General features: G+C 36.3%; 2 protein-coding genes across 3 annotated transcripts; one reads left to right on the top strand and one right to left on the bottom strand.

Annotated features, from left to right (window-relative positions):
* Positions 1-3,304: 3,304 nt before the first annotated feature.
* On the bottom strand, positions 3,305-6,463 carry LOC112317919 (SH3 domain-binding glutamic acid-rich-like protein 3). Of its 2 annotated transcripts, none has more exons than XM_024574971.3 (3): positions 6,255-6,463; positions 3,882-4,049; positions 3,305-3,482 (listed from the first exon to the last, which is right to left on the bottom strand). In XM_024574971.3, the coding sequence occupies exons 1-3, from the start codon at positions 6,300-6,302 to the stop codon at positions 3,417-3,419; spliced, it is 282 nt and encodes a 93-aa protein (XP_024430739.1). In that variant the 5' UTR covers positions 6,303-6,463; the 3' UTR covers positions 3,305-3,416. The 2 variants fall into 2 exon arrangements, with proteins under 2 accessions (XP_024430739.1, XP_053773152.1); XM_053917177.1 differs by lacking the exon at positions 6,255-6,463 and adding an exon at positions 5,820-5,902.
* A 2,510-nt stretch (positions 6,464-8,973) lies between these two features.
* On the top strand, positions 8,974-11,862 carry LOC112317945 (TLR adapter interacting with SLC15A4 on the lysosome-like). Its single transcript, XM_024574985.3, has 2 exons — positions 8,974-9,129; positions 10,804-11,862. The coding sequence occupies exon 2, from the start codon at positions 10,846-10,848 to the stop codon at positions 11,743-11,745; it is 900 nt and encodes a 299-aa protein (XP_024430753.2). The 5' UTR covers positions 8,974-9,129; positions 10,804-10,845; the 3' UTR covers positions 11,746-11,862.
* Positions 11,863-20,523: the final 8,661 nt, after the last annotated feature.

Below are 20,523 nucleotides of genomic sequence, written 5' to 3'. Positions count from 1 at the left end.
CCTCTGGGAATCTGAGTGTACAGGGGAAACCGAATTTTGAAACAGAGATTGTTACTTACTTGGAAATTCTAAATGCAGTGAATTTTGTGGAGACAGTTTTCATTACATATATTCCATTAATTCAGCAAAAAACAAGAAAGGTTCACATGGATTTTATTACTCAGCTATGGATGTGGAAAATATAGAAAGATTGGCATTGATGTTTTTTTCTGAGTAAAATAAATGGGTATTTTTTAAAATTCCAGTATAACTGATTAAGAGACATTCACATTTGATTAATTTGAACCTTCTAATTTTTCACCCGAACTTCTCTACTTCATCTTTGAATATTATCAGTCATCTCCTTTTAGTAGGCAAACAAAAATTTGAATTGCTACCAAAATAGTAACCATACTGTTTATACAACGTTTATTTTAGTGTAATTTCCTTTTTAACATCTTCTTTGGACTATAATTCACATGCCTTAAAATTTACCCATTTAACGTGTACAATTGAAGACTTCTAGTATATTGTGAGTTGTGCAACTATCACAATTTAAGTTTAGAATATTTCATCACCCAAAAAATAAACTTTGTATTAATTAAAAGTCATTCTCCATCCCCTCCTCCCTAAGCCCTATGCAATCACTAGCCAGGGCAAGAACTCTTAATAATGAAGAAACAAAACAACTAAATAAAAAATTGGAGACAGACCTGAGCAGGTATTTCCCACACACAAAAAAATGTGAGTGCCCCCAAAAAGATGTTCTACATCATTAGTCATTAGAAAAATGCACACCTATTCAAATCTTTACAATCAAAAGGCTGATTATGCCAAATCATACATGGAGGATCTGGAACTGTCCTACACTGACTGCTGTTAGGAATATAAAATGGTACAACCACTTTGGGGAACTGTTTGGCAGGTTCTTAAAAAGTTAAACAGCCCTGGCTTGTGTGGCTCAGTGGATTGAGTGCTGCCCTGTGAACCAAAAGGTCGCCGGTTCAATTCCTAGTCAGGGCACGTGCCTGGGTTGTAGGCCAGGTCCCCAGTAGGGGGCACATGAGAGGTAACCACACACCGATGTTTCTCTCCCTCTGTTTCTCCTTCCCTTCCCCTGTCTCTAAAAATAAATAAATAAAATATTTCAAAAAAATTAAAAGTAAACAAATGGAATTACATCAAACTAAAAACTTCATGCACAGCAAAAGAAACCATCAACAAAGTGAAAAGACAGCCCATTGAATGAGAATATATTTCCCAATCGATCTGATAAGGGTTTAATACCAAAATTTATAAAGAACTCATGAAACAACACCATAAAAACAAACAATCCAATTAAAAAATGGCCAAAGGGCCCTGGCTGGTGTGGCTCAGTGGAATGAGCGCTGGCCTGCAAACCAGAAGGTCTGAGGTTCAATTCCCAGATCAGGACACATGGCTGGGTTACGGGCCAGGTCCCTGGTAGAGGGCTGCACAAGAGGCAACCACACATTGATGTTTCCCTCTCTCTTTCTCCCTCCCTTCCCCTCTGTCTAAAAATAAGTAAAATCTTTTAAAAAAAATGGGCAAAGGACCTGAATAGATACTCCTCCAAAGAGGACATACAAATGGCCTATAGACATAAGAAAAGATACTCAACATCAATAATTATCAGAGAGATGCAAATTAAAACCATAAGGAGTCAGAATGGTTATCAATCAATCAACAAACAACAAGTGCTGGCGAGGATGTGGAGAAAAGGGAACCCTAGTGCACTGTTGGTGGGAATGCAGACTGGGGCAGATGCTGTGGAAGACACAGTGGAGTCTCCTCAAAAAAATTAAAAGTGGAACTGCTTGTTGACCCAGCGATCCCACTTCTGGGAATATATCCTAAACATTCTGAAACACTAATTCAAAAGGACATATGCACCCCTATGTTCATAGCAGTGTTATTTACAATAGCCAAGATCTGGGAAAAGACCAAGTGCCCATTAGTAGAGAGTGGATAAAAAAGCTGTAGTACATTTACACAATGGAATACTATGTGGCCATAAAAAAGAAGGAAATCTTACTTTTTGTGACAGCATAGATGAACCTACAGATTATTATGCTACGTGAAATAAGCCAGTTAGAGAAAGACAGATATCATATGTGGAACCTAATGAGCAAGATATACTAATGAACAAAATAGAAATAGAAGGAGTATGAAGTTTAGATTTTAACACTTCTCAGAAATCAGTGTGTCATCTAGAGCTGTCCATTTGAACTTTAAATATCTTTGCCCCAACTTTAGAGTTCTGGGGCAGGGCTCAGGAATATGCATATTTTTTATGTTCTCCAGATGATTCTGAGAGATGTGTTTTTCTTACACCACACTGTGAGAAACTTTATGCTGCTGGCTACATACACTTAAACTTAATGTTTTAGAAAGATCCCTTTAATGCTATTGTTCCTGAGTATAGTTGTATATAGAATCATTAAAGATGGGATCCAGACATGTATTTTTACAGTTCCTCAGATGATTCCACGGTTCAGTCAAGAATGAAAAACTGATTTAGCAGCAATGAAGAGGGCAGATATTAAAATAGTAAAACTGGAAAGTACAGGCAAAAATGGTGAGGACATGAGCAGAGGCAATAGCTGGAAAGCTGCAGAGTGTAGCGTAACTCGGATATTAAAACTAGGGTTTGGTGATTGATTGCATATGGGTGTGAGGGAGTGGGCAATGTTAAGGATGATGCCCAGGTTTCTGAGTCAGAGTTTGATTGAATGGAGTTGCCATTTGATAAGATAGGAACCACAGGAGTAAAAACAGGCTTGGAAGAAGACTACCATTTTATAGCAGAGCTGGAGGTCCAGGGAGACGTGACCTAAAATTGCTATTCTTTACTACTGGTTTCCAGACTGAAATGTACAAAGAGAGATCACCAGGGGAGTTTGTTAAAAACACCGATTTCTATTCTCCCTCATTTCCATTTAGGAGGGCTTGGAATGGGGTCCAGTTATTTGCTTCTTTCTTTTTTAAAAGCCCCAGTGCAGATTGTAAGCCTTTGTCAAACATGGTAAGAAACATTTTAAAAAATAAAGCTGAAAGTAAATGGAAAATTGCACTAAAAGTCCATTTCTTGCCTATAAACTGACAACTACTAGTGACTTAAGGATAGATAATAAACAATATTTTTCTTTTCACACAGCTTTATAAAATGGTCACAGTGTAATAAATGATTTTAATGCATGATTGAAATGCCAAAGCCCATCTACGGCCATACCACCCTGAACGCGCCGAATCTCATCTGAAATGGTAAAGCCCTACCTCTTAACGAATACAACTTAGTCTAGGTAGCAGTTAATTTTAATGAAAGCTTTTTATTGTTATGATGAAAAGTACCAGATGTACATAGAAATATATACAGATCCATGTCAGTAAACATCTTTTGTGTCAATACTGCCCATTCATTCCATCTTCAGGAACTTGAGAATCTCTTTGTTTTCCTTTGCCTTGTGAAACATTTCAAAATCCTAAAAGGAATCAAAATTAATTTGTAGTATCAATGCTAAAAATTCTCATTTATGAACCCATTAAACTCAAGTGTCTAGGTAAGTTTCCTCATTATCTTGCCTGGCCTTTGCAAGCTTCTGGCAGCTAAGTTACATTTCAAAAATTTTCCCAGAGTATCAGAAGTTCATACTATAACATATGATGAAAAATACTGCATAAGTATTCCAAAGCAAGCAGCACGACATAGCTTCTTTTATGAGTCTTTTTGTACTAAAATACAAATTACTTTGTCTTCAGGCTTATATTCTGAATGGAGAAACCTGACCATCACACTTCATACATGTATTATTTCCCCATGTACAATATGTGACCTTAAGATATAAAATAAAAATAAAATAAAAATTAACATTTACACTTACTCCACAATATTCTTGGCCATTGAATATCTGAGGTGGTAGAGCCTTAGGGCTGGAAACCTTCCTCCTCATTTGTTGAAGTTTTTTCAAACTGATAGAAATATCTATTAATTCGTAATTTATTTTGTAAGCATCTAAAATTCTGATAACGTCTTCCTGTCTCTGCTTCACCTAGGTAAAGATGTAAAGTGATAGAAAGATGTTAGTCAACTGATCCCAAGGTGTTATGTTTAATTTTTATTTTCCCTGTCCATTATGCTATGGAAGAAGAAAAGCTTTTAATGATGTGAGACTTCTTTGAGGAACAAAAGTTATGTAATTTTGTGTGTGTATATATATCACATAGAGTATATGTAACATAAATATGTTTAATGTGTGTACAAATGATTTTAGCAAGGTGTCAGTGGAGACTGAAAATCTCTAGTGCGTTATAAATGTTTGCCAGAAACCTCTGCCTATATTTCAGAGCTCAGAAATTTCTGAAATTCCAAAATGAAACATTTCCACTTTCTGAGTCACATTAGTTTTTAAAATTGCAAAACCATGGTGCCTATGACTTAGGTCAAACTTTGGTAGTGGTTTTTCAAAACCTTTTCAGAAGAGCCCATTAAGAAGAGTTGCTTAGACCAGTGCTAGTTTGACTGTGGTTCCAAAGACCGGTAGCATCAGCCTTGCCCCACTCCAAAACCACAGAATTGGATTCTCTAGGAGTGACTTCTAGGAAAGTTTTAACAAGTCCTGCAGATGATTTTTACATTACAGTTTCAGGGACAGACCAACAGGCGGGTAAGTCTTCTGCTACATGCATTGTGGTCCTTACTGGTTCAAATTAATTCCCTGTTACAGACTTGTAGTACCATGTTCAACAACATAAATCACAACGTTCCAAAAAACACGAGTCAAATTGTCTATAGTTTTCCTTTTCAAACTGCTGCTTGCTGTTTCGTAGTGCTCAGGCAAACCCCGCATCTTTCTGACAAGGCTTTATGCAAAAGCAATGCATTCTTTCTAGGCTTAGATCAATTCTGATTCCTCCATGTACTTATCATAGTATGTGCCACAGCAGGAATGTGATATTTGTCAATCATTTATAATCAACTCCAAATCCTTCAGTTTTCATGCTTCTCCAAAAACTTTGCCTAATGAGGTCCTTAACCATATAACGGTCCTTCTATAACTGAGTTGTCCAATGTGTTAACTACTAATGACAAGTAACTACTGATCACTTCAAGTACAGCTAGTCCAAAATACATTATGCTGTAAGTGCAAAATAAATACTGGAATGAGGACTTGATGCAAAAAGAAAATATATAACATCTACATTTTTATAATGCTTATATGCTGCAGTGATAACATTTTGTTTGTTTTGTGTTAAAATAAGTTAATTTCATCTCTTAAGTGGCTACTAGAAAATTTAAAATGGCATATGTGGCTGGCAATATATTGACTTTGGAAAGCACTGTTCTACAATATTAGTATATCCTGGGCACAATAATTCATCTAAGCTCAGTTAAGAAATGGAATACTACTCAGACACAAGAAAAGATTAAATACTACCATTTGTGACATGGACCAATCTTGAGAAAATCACGCTAAGAGAATAAGTCAGTCAGAAATAGCTAAGAATCATATGATTTCATTCATATTGGGAATATAAAACTAAAACGGGCCACAGACGACAGTGTGGTGGTTATGGGGAAAAGGGGTGGGGGTAGTAAAAGGTAAAGAGAGCCAAGTATATGGTGATGGAAGATGATTTGACTGTGGGTGGTGGGCACACAGGGCAATATACAGACCATGGGTCATAGAAATGTACACTTGAAACTTATATGACCTTATTAAGCAATGTCACCTCAATAAATTTAACAAATCTTTTTTAATTAAAAAATAAATATGTGCTCTATGCAAATACAACTTCTTAAAAATCAACAATCAGTTTACCTTTTGGGGATTACCCAGTCTTCTGAAGTTTTTGGTCATTTTTCCTCTCCCATACTAAGCAGGGATCTTTATCTTTCTCATCTCCCATCCTAAATAGGGTCCTTTATCACTTCCATTGGAAACATCCACAAAATTGGAAGCCATTAATCTGCTTGAGTTGGGGACACAGAAACCCCCCAAATCTACCAGGCCGCAGAGCCCAACCCGTGTGAGGGAATTAACCATATTGTCTGGGGGCCTGCCCGCCTCCCCCCCCCCCCACGTCCCACCCCAGAAAACCTAGAGAGGAAGAAGCTGAAGAATGAAAGGCAGGAAGAGAATGTAATATGTTAGCACAATCCTTAAATCCCCAGTTAGATTATCTTCACTCTAGGTTTCCCACCCCCGCACCCCCACCCCCCCACCCCCCGCTGAGACTCTTTTCTTTCCACTCACCTCCCTAGACCCTGATACGCTGGAATAATAGACTTTAATGGAGCTCATTGTTTCCACTCTGAGGCTACTTTGTAGAAGTAAACCGCAGTAAGCCACTTCAATGTTTCACACTGCTCGGAACGTTCTGCGAAGTCTTGAGCCTGCCCTTCCCCAGGGCCGTTGCTAAGGGCCGGCGGCCACTGAGCTCAGGATTGGCTGGGAATCTAGGGCCTTTCTGGCGCAGGTGAGAGCCCATTCCGGAAATACCGGGGCCTCTTGGCAAGTAATCAGTAACCTCCACCGGCCTGGGGGTGGGGGGAAGGGTCTGAATTCCCCCGGGTCATAAACACCAGTTAACCCCTCTTTTCTCTCATCTGCAAGTCTCAGGGCAGGGGGGCCCGGAAGAGCAAATGGTCTCTACTTTACTACTGCCCATTTTCACATCTCCCTGCAACCACAGCTGTAAATGAAGGGCTGAGACTCCTGAGGGAGAAAATGGCCAAAATACAATGTTACTATTGAAGAAAAAGAGATAAATTAAAACTTGCATTGCCTAGGGTTCTAGGAACAGAACTAATGGTGCCAATGTTGACCTGGATGGAACTGGACCACCACAGCAATCTTTGTTACTTTTCCTCTTAGCTCGGAGAGGTGCCTCCTTCCCTTCTCTAATACTCCTGCCTTTTTGAGGACTGCGGTTTGCAGAGCACCCTGTCCTTCTGGGAGTTGACCTTTTGGTTTTCGCAATTGTGAGTGCAATAGTTCCTGACTCTCATAGCACTTCCTCTGTTCCCTGTGTAAGAAGATGACTTTGCACTGTAATGTCAGCTTCCTCTTGAATACATTCATAGCTCATTATTCCACCTTTTATTTCTAACTCTTAACCTTTTCCAGCAGTTGAATATAGCGGTAATATTTATAGGATTTTAGGGATTTGCCAAAAATTGGCAATAGGAATTAAGAGGGAAGGTCAAAGAACCATAGCACCAGATTTTATGAGGCAAATTTGGATTCCATGGCTCTCCAACTTGCTAGTTATGGATTGTGGGCAAATTATCTTTCTAAAAGTCAGTTTCTCTATTGATGCCTATCGGATAGCATCACCATAAGTAAGATTAAATAAATTCAATATGTAAAACTGTTAGGCACATGGTCTGACATGTACAAGTAGTTTAGAAAGTGATAATTATAATTCATAATAGTGTCAGACTCTGTATTCTGCTTGGAAACGAACGCATCAATATGAGTAAGAAAAAGCATTTTACCTTCAAGGAACTCACAGAGTGATAACCAATAAGATAAGGTAAATGAAATGTTAGAGAAATCTTAACCAGACTAGGTGCTTAAGAACTGACAGCAAACTAGAAACCTGAAGAAAGTATAGTCTGCCAAGAAATAAGAATAAAGGACTTTTAGGTAGAAGGAACACTCATGAAGCAACATGGTAATTGGAGCTTTGGGAGCAAGTGTAGGAATAAAAGCTGAAAAAGTAAACAGGGAAAAGAACATAGACGTTCAGCATTCCTCTTAGATTTTGATTTTTTTTTTTTTTGTCTTTTGGAGGCTGTTTCCTGTTTTGCAAAAATGTGCAAAATCATAACTCACAGATTTACTGTTAGGACTACATAAGCACAGATGTTACCTAGGACCACCTCTGACTTATATGACGCTCAAAAAATTATTATTATTGTTAATCAATGGATAATTATAAGTTATTGAAAGATTTAGCAGGTTTGGGTGAAAGGTGGATCTACCAAATCTAGTGGATTTGAAAAGGGGCAATATTGGAAGCGGCTGCAGCAATCCAAGAACAAAATGCCTCGAGAAACTGAGAGATCATCAGGATGGGGGACTACTAGGATTTGGATAATATCCTTTTCCACAAACATCATTACATATTTTAAGTCAGTTATAGCAGAGAAATTAAGCACCCAGCCTTTGAAGCCAAGCTGCCTGGATTCAAACACAGACTCTATACCACTTACAACTGTGTGATATTGGGCATCTTATCTAACTTCTCTGCACCCCAGTTTCTTCACTGGTAAAGTGACAAGTAGAATATCTGTTTCATAGAGATGTGATGAAGATTAAATGAGTTAGTCCATGAGAAATATGGACTAACTTTAGAAACGTGCCTGGTTCATAGTCCGTGCTCAGTACATGAAGCAGTCCTACTCTATATGTCGTTGAGCGGTTCACATTTCATCAGTACACATGGAGGCAATGCGGTATAGTGATGAAGGCCATGGGTTCTGAATCAAATTGCCTGGTGCACATCCTGGTTCCACCATTTACCACCTTTGTCATTGTTTCTGTTTGTTAAACAGAGATAATAGCTTCTGTTTTAAATGAAATAGTATGTGTAGAACTTTTAGAATGACTGTATTGGAATAACTACTTAATAGATGCTTATTATGATTCCATTATTAAAATTCTTAGTTTAGCATTTAATGTAATAGATGTATCATAATTCATCTAACCATTACCTTGGGGATGGCTGTCCAAGTTATTTTTAATTATTAATTGTTACAAAATATGCTGGTTTCCATACTGCATTTTTTACTTAAAAACTTTAAAATAACCTTGCCTCTTGTCTTTGCTTGGATGAAGAAAACTACTGCTGTTAATATTTCCCACTCTCACTGTCATTTGCATATTGAATAAATACTTTCAAGATCCTCTTTTGTTATGTGAACATCATGACCGCATCATTTTCCAGTTAGTTTGCTTCAGTCCTAGTGAACAAGAACCATTTTGTTTTGTGTGGTTGAAGTTATCTTTCTGAGGTATAACCAAAAGCTGAGAAGCAAAGAAGCCAAAAGGTACACTTTTCCTGTGTTTGAAGTGTTGGAACCTCAGAAGACTGAATGTTTAGGTGTCTTGATATTCGGAAAAGGTAAATCTAAATTCTGACTTATTTTTGTGTTGTATTGTTTGATTTTCTTCCAAAAACCCTTTATATGTGAATAAGTAGGTTTCTTGGAAACATTTACAGTAAACACTATAGACCTATAAAAGGAAAATGGTGTATTGAATCAAGCCTGCTTTTTCCCTTTGCGCCCTTATCAAGTTTATAGGGAAAATTGAGAGTCTTAAAATTTCATGCAAACCATGCAAAAGGCTGAATAAGTGCTTTGGGAGGTAAGATGCAAGTCCAAAAGAAAAGAATGGAAGGGAAAAAGAAAGGACAGGAGAGTAGGAGGGAGGGGTAGAGGAGGGGGAAGGGATGGAGGGAGGGAAAGAAAGGGAGAGAGAGAGAGAGGGTGACAGAGAGAAAGGAGGGTAAGAAGGAAGGAAGGTAGGAAGGGGAAAGATAAAAGAAAAAAAGCATGGTAGCGAATTTGAGAAAACGATTTGCATTTATTTATTTATTTTATTTAAACTGTTTTTAGGTGTACAATTCAGCAGCATTAAGTACATTCATGTTACTGTATAACCATGGCCAGTATGGTTTCAGAACTTTTTCATCTTGCAAAAGTGAAACTCTATGTCCATTAAACATTAATAATCTCCTATTCCCCAGACCCTGGCAATCTTTTTCTATGTTTTATCTCTATTAATGTCTACTTTAGTTTAGATTATTGAAAAAGAAGTGGCTACATTTGCTTATAGTTTAAATCTGAAAGTGTTCATGAGTCCAAACTATGAATAAATATGCATTCCTTGTGTACATTCTAAGGCATAGTAGTTTTTTCAATGTGTGACTAAAATGACATTAATTAATGCACAGTTAAATTAAGACCAAGTCCTTGAAACCAGGCTTGATTTTAAGTAGACTGTTTGAAGATAGGGAAAGCGTTAGGTATTTTAACTAATAACTTTATTATTTTTATGCTATATTTTTATTTTTTTAACTTTTTATTGTTATTCAATTACACTTGTCTGCATTTTCTCCCCATCCCTCCACCCCACCCCAGGCAAACCCACCTCCCTCCCCTGCCTCCACCCTCCCCCTTGATTTTGTCCTTGTGTCCTTTATAGTAGCTCCTGTAAGCCCCTCTCCCCAATATCCCCCTCCCCACTCCCCTCTGGCTATTGTTAGATTGTTCTTAACTCACAGACACATCCCCTAAAGCAAGGGACATAAAGGAAAGAATAAACAAATGGCACCTCATCAAAATAAAAAGCTTCTGCATGGCTAAAGAAAACAGCATTAAAATAAAAAGAAAACCAACAGTATGGGAAAACATATTAACTAATAACTTTAAAATAAATAATTTATTACAGCTGAATATATGTGTGTGTATATATATATACATATACATAATTATACACTTGTATAAGTTTGTACTTTTTAAAGCATTTGCATGTGCATCATATAATATCCTGACAATCATCCTGTGAAGAAAGCAGAGGAGTGTTATCACCATTTAACTAATAGGAAAATTGAGATCTGATAACAGTAATTTACTTGATATTAAAAAGATAATGGCAGAATTGGAACCCAAGTCTCCTTACTCCTGGTCCTGTTTTCTATCCTTTGAGCAATCACTTGTGTTTCATGTAGAAGATAAATCTTAACTTGACATTTTAATATATGTTGCCTTAATGAGTTCTTTTATAATTTCAGAAATATACTGCAGTCTTCTGTTTAGAAATCTTGCCTAATAAAATGCTTGGAGAAGCCTTCCTAATTGAACTCCTATACAAAGAACAGAAATATACAAAATTATGTAAACCACTCACATGTAAGAAGACCTCAAATGCTGAAAAGGAAACTTGGAAAAAACAGCTTTTAGGTATAGAAGACAATTCATTTTCCCCTGATAAAATAGAAAATCAAGATAAGATTGAGAAAGAAAGGTTAGCAGAGCAAATTAATGATACAAATAAAAGAAAATCTATGGATGAGATAACTGTAGTGAAATATAAAAGCGCATCCTTTACAGGAAATGTGTCTGTTGCATTGCCCATTCCCAAGAGAGAAAACTCTGATGAAAGACAACTGGATTTATACCGATCTTGGTCATGTACAAGAATTTGCCAGAATTACCCTGACCTACTGATTGGAGGAGACCATGTGGGGAACATGTATGATTCAGGCTGCTTTGTGGAACATATACGTGATGATGCTTTTAATGGACCCCTTTTACTTTCAGTAGATATCCCATTGGGCCATTCTCCTACCACTGAGCCTGTAGAGAAACCACCTGCCTCAAAACTTTTGAGTGGGGATGAAATGCGAGAAAAAAGTATGTTGTTTTATAAGCAGCCCCTCTCTAATTCTATGCTTAACAGTTATATGGAAAAAAAAGTGGATGAAGTCTACAAACAATTTTTGGAAGAAAATCTCACGAAGTGCCTTTCCATAACCAACCTTATGACTTCCAATTTGCTAATGAATAATGTGAATCAAATTAGCCTTCAAATCTCTCAAGAACAGAACATAGAGGCATCGAAAGGCCTGGAAGCTCACCTACATTCTTGCTCAAGAAACAGTTCTGAATTCAGCACTCCTAACCTACAAATATCGAACCAGAGAAGTAGGGAATTTGTATCACATCTACAGTAGGAACCAATTATAAGTTTATTGGACTGACTTAAAGGACTGGACTAACAATAGTTTTCTGTGGTTCCTGTCACATCAGGGCTCCTTTGGGGTGTGGTTATTAAATTATTTGAGAAATTATTTGATCACTGGTACATCTGCATTCTTTTAGGAGACAATTTTAATAAGTTGTATGACTATATTTTCTAATTATTTTGACATGTTTAATAGTTGCCACATTCATGTTTGTAAATTTCATATGTACTTATTTATTTAATTGCCACTGGCATCCCAAATCAATTACCTCACTCTCACTGATCAGCTTTATTTACTACGAAAGTGGTACAAAACTGAGTTGAAGAGAGAATTATTGCTTTTGGCTACTGAAAAGAGCACTAGAAATGATATCATACAGAAGCATTTATTTCACCACAAAATATTTAAAGACTTATAAGTAATGCTTAAATGTTCTTTCTTTTATTTTCAACATTCCTACTGTTTTTTTACACTGACAGAATAGCCTAAGGAAAATTCTTTTCTTTTTTCCACAGTTTAAACTTATATTGACACACAGCTACACTCATTCATTTACAGACTGTCTATGGCTGTTTTTGTTTTGGGTTGGTTTTTTGTGTTTTTGTTTTTTTGCAGTTGCAGAAATATTTTAATTTTTTTATTATTATATTTTTTTAGAATTTTTTTATTGTTCAAGTACAGTTGTCCCCTATTTCCCCCCAACACTCACCCCCACCCTCGATCCTACCCCACTTTGGCTTTGTCCATGTGTCCTTTATACATGTTCCTTGAATAAGGAAAATTCTTGAAACTAAAGTTGTATTTAAATATGTGAAAAAATATGGAAGAATGGGTTAAGGAAAATAGAGAATTTGACATTGAAATTTGCAATTGAAATCTGATGCTTTTAAACTTTCCTGGGGCAAGCAGCAACTTTTTAATTTATGTTATACATGGTGGTTTTAAGGGATGAGACAGGAAGGAAATCATGCAGGTAAAGAGGACAAAGTACATAGAGAACCATCAGGTAGTAGTGAAGAAAGAGGCTCTCTTGGCAACTTTTGACACTTCTTAGATTAACCTCAGTCAAGATCCTGATTAAGAATAACAGTCAGCAGGATATTATGCTGATTTTGGAATCTAAATTAAATAAACTTTTAAAACATACCTAAAACAATGGTATGGTTTATTGCAGACTTGGAAACAAAACTCCACACTTAACAGCTTACACTTCTCTTGGATATAGTGAAATGATCAGCATGTGCCTGGGCTTGCAAAATAAAATTGTATATATCTGTTATGGAATTATTATGATTGTATTATACATTAATAAGATTTGTGCATTACTGATTAGATAGTCCCCTCCAATTTTCTTTTTGGCCTTTGATTAAATTTTATAGACTGAATTACCCCAGTGCCCTCACAACTTGTTCCTTTGGATCACAAAATCAGTTTGTTTTCATCCTCTTTACATTTCTATGATCTTGTAATAGGTACCCCTGATTGATCTTGTTTTTATTTTAATCACTTCTTTCTCCAACATTCCCTCCCATAAACCTGTCAATTAATATTCATCATTCATGCATTTGATTCTGAAGAGACATTGGCCAAGGGTTTTGGAAAAACTGATTTAGCATCTTGTAGATACTAAAAACTGTTTTGTGTACATTGTCTTATACATTGCTGAATTTGTACAGTTTAATGAGTTACAAAAAAGATAAAATATTGATGTTATTCTTTGTCTTTTCTAAACTGAATTAAATCTTGTTGAGCAACAGTATTGGTGTGAGGTTCTTTTATATACAGTGATATGTATTAATATATTATAAAGCAGATATATTTATAAATATTAAAACTACATAGTATTATACAAAAGTCTACAGTATTTAACTAGTATCAAATTCAGAAATGCATTTAACTATACCCTTAGATTTCAATGTTTTCCCTCTTATGTCATCAAAATGCTTATTATTAAAGATACTTGTTTAAAAAAAAAGATACTTGTTAACATTTCCTAAGAATTCATTGCAATATTTAAATAAATAAAGATGATATATTTGGTATTTTAAAAAATATTTTATTTATTTATTTTTAGAGAGAGGGAAAGGGAGGGAGAGAGGGAGAGAAACATCAATGTGTGGTTGCCTCTCACGTGCCCCTTACTGGGGATCTGACTCACAACCCAGGCACATGCCCTGACTGGGACTCAAACTGACAACCCTTGGGTTTACAGGCTGGCACTCACTCCACTGAGCCATACCAGCCAGGATTGGTATTATTTTTTATTTGACCTCAAACATGCTGCCTTTAATGTTTGAATGAAATATGCATATGAGATTGTGGCTTTGCATATTTTGGCCTTAAGTAATTACTTTTGATTCTGTCTTTCATCGTAGGTTTCACTTATATGACGATCCCGTTCCCTTTGAAAATGTTATATGAAATGTGTGGAATGATGTGTTTCTTTCTGTCTCACTTTTTCAGAATTTTACAGTATTAGTTTTGTGGTTGTATAAAAGTGGAGAGTGTTAATGATTGAGTAGTTGCAAAGGATAATCCTATTTTTTTTACCTCTATTTTTATTGTTGACAGATGTCTCCATTTCCTACCCCCCTCCTCCCCGACCCTAGCCATCAGCACACTGTTGTTTGTATCTCTGGGTCATGATATATGTTCTTCGGTTAATCCCTTCACCTTCTTTCTAAGCAGGGAGGAAGTTGAAGCTGTTAAGAATGATGCCCAATATAGTCTTGCTTCCTACCTGTATAGGTCACTTTAATTTATGTCTCATCTTTGGATTTTAGGGTACTATTGGAAGGCCCACAGTAGGTTTGACCCAATCTCAGGTAATTTTCCGTCAGGAGGTCCTTCAACCATTGAAACCAATTCAAGAGATACAGCCTATATTGCACTTTTGGAATTTTTAGGTTTTCTTTATCTTTCTTATGGATTAGTCTCCAAAAGTAGCCAGACTCCCTGAGGTTCTTAAGAACCAAGGTAATAACTAAGCTGCTCTACTCAAGGTTTTAAGCAAACTTTCTGGCTTTTACCTTTAACATTTGAGTCTTATTAAAAATGATTTTTGGAAGTGGAAAAACAAAATAAATAGCTCTCTGGGGATAATTTTCCACATGCTATTTACTTCCTGTAAGGCTGCTTTGAGTGTAGGAGTACAGTAGATGTTTATATATATACATATATATATATATTTATCTTCAAATGAAATTAATTAAACTTCAGGTAACCTGAATAAAATAGCACTACTACATAATATGTATTTGGATGAAGGGTGAAAGGGTGGCTTGGTGAGAATTAGTATGTGCAATAAACTGAAATAATTGTGCAGTTAAGTGGACGATTGCTTTTAGTCAATACAAGGAGAAAATAAATCAACAATAGATATTCATTAAATCAAGTGAAAACTAACTTAATATTTTTATGATCATGGAAATGATATTTCTAATCATTTCCATGAAAAAGTAGCCCAACAATTATATATGTATAAAAATCCATGGTAAATGAAATAATATCTGAAAGCAAACATAAAGAAATGATGGCAAAAATATTCTCATAATGTTAAAATAAAGATAACTATCTTTCGGAAAGTGCTTATTGGAAATTTGGGACTTTTGATCTCCAATCATGTTGGTGGTTCTTTCCCTCAAGGTCTAGTAGAAATGTATAAAAATGTTCTTATTTCCTGTTGGTTTCATATTTCTTAGAGAGTAAATGTACAGCATCATTTGTCACTATTTTATGAATTAGCCTTTAAATAATTATATTTAAAAACATATCTATAAAATGATGAAAATCAAATTACAGTATATTGACATCAATTACAAATACTGAATTATTGTTATAGGCAGCTAATTTGAATCGTTCTGCTATTTCTCTTTAAAGATGAGAAATTTATAGACTACAGAGTTGCAATGTAGTTCTGGTTTTTACTTCCCCAAATGAATACAGGCACTTTATCATAAGACCTAAATTGTCATAAGACCTTGAGTGACTGAAGTTCATAGGTAACCTATTTCCTGAAATTTATTTCTCTCCCTAAAAGAATTTGAGTAAAATTACAAAAGTTTATGCAGCTCAGGATTCTTACAACTTGTGCAGTTCTGCCGCTCTCCTTTAAGGGTTCAGCTCCACTGTAGGCGCATCATTTAACTCCTCCAAGGTCAATTCAAGATCAGAATGAATTCTCAGAGCTTTCTATCCCCTACATAGACATATCCTTAGGACACTCCAGGTACTAGAAGAAATTAACCGGATATTTATTCATTAAACAACTACTTATTGAGCCCCATGATAGGTGAACACTATTTACACAATTACTGTTTTTCACTGAGGTTACAGTCCAGCTGATTTAGAATTAAAGAGCCAAGTAAGTCACCACAGTCTAATTTTAGGGTCATGAAACTTATAAGCATGTAGCTCTTGATAAACTGTGTTGATAGTTCTGCTTGCTTGGCCTGTTCATAATCTAGTCTGAATCTTGCACCCAGGCCTGCTATTTGGTTGCCTCTACTGGTCATTATACATGCTGAAATATTTCCGTGCCAATTGGTATGAAGCTGCTACCCCCAACCCTCCAAGTCTTTCCACCATGGGTACCCTGGCCACTCTGACTCCTCCCCTTGGACCTTTGTATCTCATTATGGTCCAGCAACTGAATAGACAAGGGGCCTTTAGTGCCCAGCTCCAATACTACTTGTGGTACTTCTTATTCACATGAGCTGGTAAATATTATCACTTCTGCTTGTATCTCCTTCAGTATTGAGATTCCTATTCTAAAAGTCTACTCAATAACACTATTATTCCTAGACTTGGGCTCTGCTTCTGTTGTACCTCTTACGTAAATGAAGATGGATTCATGAACAACAAATTTTGAGCCTTTCTTAGTCACTTTCTTTGATTTTCTCTTGCCTTTCTTTGAGTCTTTATTTCTGTGTTCTTCTCTAAGACCATTTGCTTGGTAGATTACCCAGATGCAGGCTGACTTGTGGGATTATTGCCTGCTATCTGTTGACCAAATTGAGTGACCTGAGACACTGAAGAGAGGACCACATGTTGAGTGTTATACAATAATTACCCTGAATACTCTATATTTTTCCTGCTTTATATGTTGTCTCCGACCTAAAAGCTACTGATACTGCATTGTGCTTCATAACAAAACAGTTATTTCTGTTTCAGACACTGAGGACTTTTACTTTAAAGCTTAAGGATAGAAGAGGCGCATGCCCTGAGACAACTGGCTGTCTATGTGAAGTTCCCAACATTTCTACTATAGAGATTCATTTATGTAAGATTTTATTACCTGTTCAGGTAAAATGCTATTATTAGTCATTGTCATTGAGTAACATGAATAGCTATCATTTTGAGTATCTATTATATGATAAACACTCTACTAAGAACTTTACTTATTTTATGTTATTTAATTCTTTTAACAACATTATACAGGTAATATTGTTATCCCAACTTTACACAACAGAAAATTCAAGTTTACAGATGTTTGCAAAGTCAAATCATACAGCTACTCAGAGTAAGAGTCAGTATTCAAATGACGTCATTGTGATATCAGAACCTGTGCTGTTAATCTAGGGATTGCCAGATTTAGCAAATAAAAACAGGAAATGCCCAGTGAAATTTGAATTTCAGGACAATAACAAATGAGTTTTAGTACGTATATGTTCCCATGCAGTGTTTGAACACACTTACATTAAAGAAATACTAATTTCTCTGAAATTCAAATTTACCTAGGCATTCCGAATTTAATCTGGCAAGCCTAATTTAAAAAACATTACCCTTTGCTTTTTCTAGGGTGACTTAAAAAACAGGGTGAATGATGAAGGTGCAGAGAGAGCCATGAACATGAAAGCAGTGGGTGGAGAACTGAAGGCCCCCCCACCCCCGAGGTAGAAAAGACCAAAAATCCTGGGTGCTGTAAATCAAAGATACCATTTAGAGAGTCAATATCTTGAAGAAGATCTAAGAAGAAAGATCAGTCTCTGGGTACCTTAAAAAGGAGCAGAGTTTTTCACTTGTGTGGGTGTGTTGAGACATCCACATTGCAGTTTTGTTACACGAGAAAATCATTCAGTGAAGCAAATGGGAAGAGGCCAGACAGAACAAGGGATCTGCAACAAAAATATTTGCATTTTAGGAAAGTGCCAACTCAGCCACTCGCTCATTGCCTGACACTTTGCTTCTCTTGAGTCCTTATCTAGAAAATGAGGAAAACACCACTTGCCCCAACTAAATTACAGGACTGTTTGGAGAATTAAAGAGAGGTGAAAAGATCTGGTAGGTAGTAAAACATTCCGCTAATATACGGCCTCTATATAAAGAATCAGAACAATTCTAACAAATCAGTCATCACGTTCAATGTTAGGATGGAGGAAATTTTTTTTTTTGCGAACCTATTTAATGTTTGTAATAAATCCCTTCTGATCAGTTAACAGGACCACCTAAGAGTACAATAAGAGAGGAGAGTCCACACAGGCTGTTAGTGTTTACTGTTGGGAGGGGACGTTTTGTGTTCTATAGGGATATATATCTGGAAATTTAGTTTTATTGAATTTATTGGAGTGACACTGCTTAATAAAATTATATAGGTTTCAGTTGTACAATTCTGTAATACCATATCTGTATATTGTGTATTCAACACCCAAAGTCAATTCTCCTTCCATCACCATATATATTTGACCCCCACTACCCGCTTCTACCTTTCCCAACCTCTCTTTCATTCTGTTAATCACCATACTGTTGTCTGTGGTTATCAGCTGTTTTGTTGTTTTTTTTCTGCTTTCCCTTCACCTTTTTCACCCAGCCCCCTCCAACCCCCCTGCCCTCTGACAGCTGTCAGTGTGTTATCTATCTGAGTCTGTTTCTATTTTGTTAGCTTAGAATTTAAAAAATATATATTTCTCTAATGTTTCTGAAGTTCCTGACATTCTACATTACAATTTAAATTTTTATTTGATGAGAGAAATTTAAGGTAAATGTTTCTTAAAGATAAATCATATTGTAAACACTGAGTGGGAGAAACAGAAACTTTTAAAGATAATGTACAGACTCTCCTATTAAACTGAAATATACGAGGCTGGTGGGAACTTTTGCGGAAGAGTCATTGAAGGGGTGGTAAGTTTCAGCAGCAAATGCTGTAGCTACAATGTTTTTTCTTTATTTTAGAGAGAGGAGAAGGGAAGGAGAAAGAGAGGAAGAGAAACATTAGTGTGTAAGTTGCCTTCTGCACACCCCCCACTGGGGACCTGGCCTGCAACGCAGGCATGTGCCAACTGGAAATCCAACCTGCAATCATTTGCTGTGCAGGCCCTCAATCCACTGAGCTATACCAGCCAGGGCCAATGGTTTTTTTTTCTAAGTGAATGTAAAACTGGCAGAGAATAGGATACCACCCAAAAGAGAGAAGTGACTGTATGTTGTCAAGAAAGTGTGATTGACAGACACAAAATAGTATACCATAGGGAATATAGTTGATAATATTGTAGTAACTATGTACGGTGCCGGGTAGGTACTGAAAATATCAGGCGAACACTTTGTAAAGTATATGATTGTCTAAGCACTATGATGTACACCTGAAACTATTATAAAGTAATATTGAATGTAGACTGTAATTGAAAAATAAAATTTAAAAACAAATGAAGTTTATATAGAAAAAACAAGCGTGATGGCAGGACCAGGACTGTGCAGTTGGTTGGTAAAGTTTGTTTTCCTAGCCTCCTCATTATTTAAATAATAATAATGATGATGATGATAATAATGTTATAAATCATAAGGGCCTTATTGTCACAATAGGTAATTCACCTACCTTATACTACCGTGAGGAAGAAATGTGATGGTATAAGTTAAATGTCTAGTATGATGCTTGGTGCCTATTAAATGCTCAATAACTTGTCAGGGTCATTGTTGTTATATTTGTTATATTTATCATTATTTCCACTTCATACATGAATAAACAGATTTGTTCTGTTCCATGATTTCATACAGTTTTTTCCCTTTTAATTGAAAGCTTGATCTCAGATAAAAGTCATTTCTAACTGAGTGTGAATATGTCAGAGTTTCTTCTTCCATAGGGGCTGAATTATAAGCCTGAATTCCGTGTGGGACAACAGGTGGCATTCTTTGGGAAAGGCTTTAAACTTCATCCAGCTACCTGCTGGATGAGGATTTGAGCTTCTTATCCTAATTCCTGAAAATCCCACTACCTACGCAGTCCTGGCCTGCTTAAGTCTAAGGTCAGTCTTTTGCAGGCAACAGGGCCATTTTACAGGACAGGAGTTAGTCACCCTTCCTTAGGCAATGTCTTATGAGGCTCAGGAAGATGGGAGTGACGGGCTTGCAGAAGTATATAATAACAATAGCAAAAAATATCATAGAAGACAATTAAGAGAGGATTTATTATGAGTTCTGGAAGGGCTCTGGTTCTGGAAGGGCTCTGGTTTCTAAGCATAGGCATTATAAAATTCTAGGACACTATAGATGTAGAGTTTCAAAGAGATAATGTCAATTCTCACCCTTAAACAGCCACAGAACTAAATAACCCTTTCTCTCTCTCCTACACACACAGATTTATGCAGTAGGTCCATATACAAAACATATACTTGAAGAGTTGCTGTGATTAAAAGAAGGAGAAAAGATTTTGACCCTCTTCCTACATTAAGGCAGACCTTTAGGGTGTCCCTTATAATAGTTTGAAAATTATTGATCTAATCCAGCACTTATATTTTATTGATTAAAAATATTATGCTCAGAGAGAGGGAAAGA

The sequence above is a fragment of the Desmodus rotundus genome, chromosome X, assembly GCF_022682495.2.
Source record: "Desmodus rotundus isolate HL8 chromosome X, HLdesRot8A.1, whole genome shotgun sequence".
Taxonomy (NCBI): Eukaryota; Metazoa; Chordata; class Mammalia; order Chiroptera; family Phyllostomidae; genus Desmodus; species Desmodus rotundus.
This window is presented reverse-complemented; position numbering and strand designations above follow the sequence as displayed.

Excerpts from the sequence above, each read along its gene's own strand:
- LOC112317919 (XM_024574971.3), bottom strand. The coding sequence starts at position 6,302 with ATGAGCTCCATTAAAGTCTATTATTCCAGCGTATCAGGGTCTAGGGAG. Across the intron at positions 4,050-6,254 it reads GCGTATCAGGGTCTAGGGAG|GTGAAGCAGAGACAGGAAGA; the intron begins GTGAGTGGAAAG and ends ATCTTTACCTAG. Across the intron at positions 3,483-3,881 it reads ATGGCCAAGAATATTGTGGA|GATTTTGAAATGTTTCACAA; the intron begins GTAAGTGTAAAT and ends GATTCCTTTTAG.
- LOC112317945 (XM_024574985.3), top strand. The coding sequence starts at position 10,846 with ATGCTTGGAGAAGCCTTCCTAATTGAACTCCTATACAAAGAACAGAAA.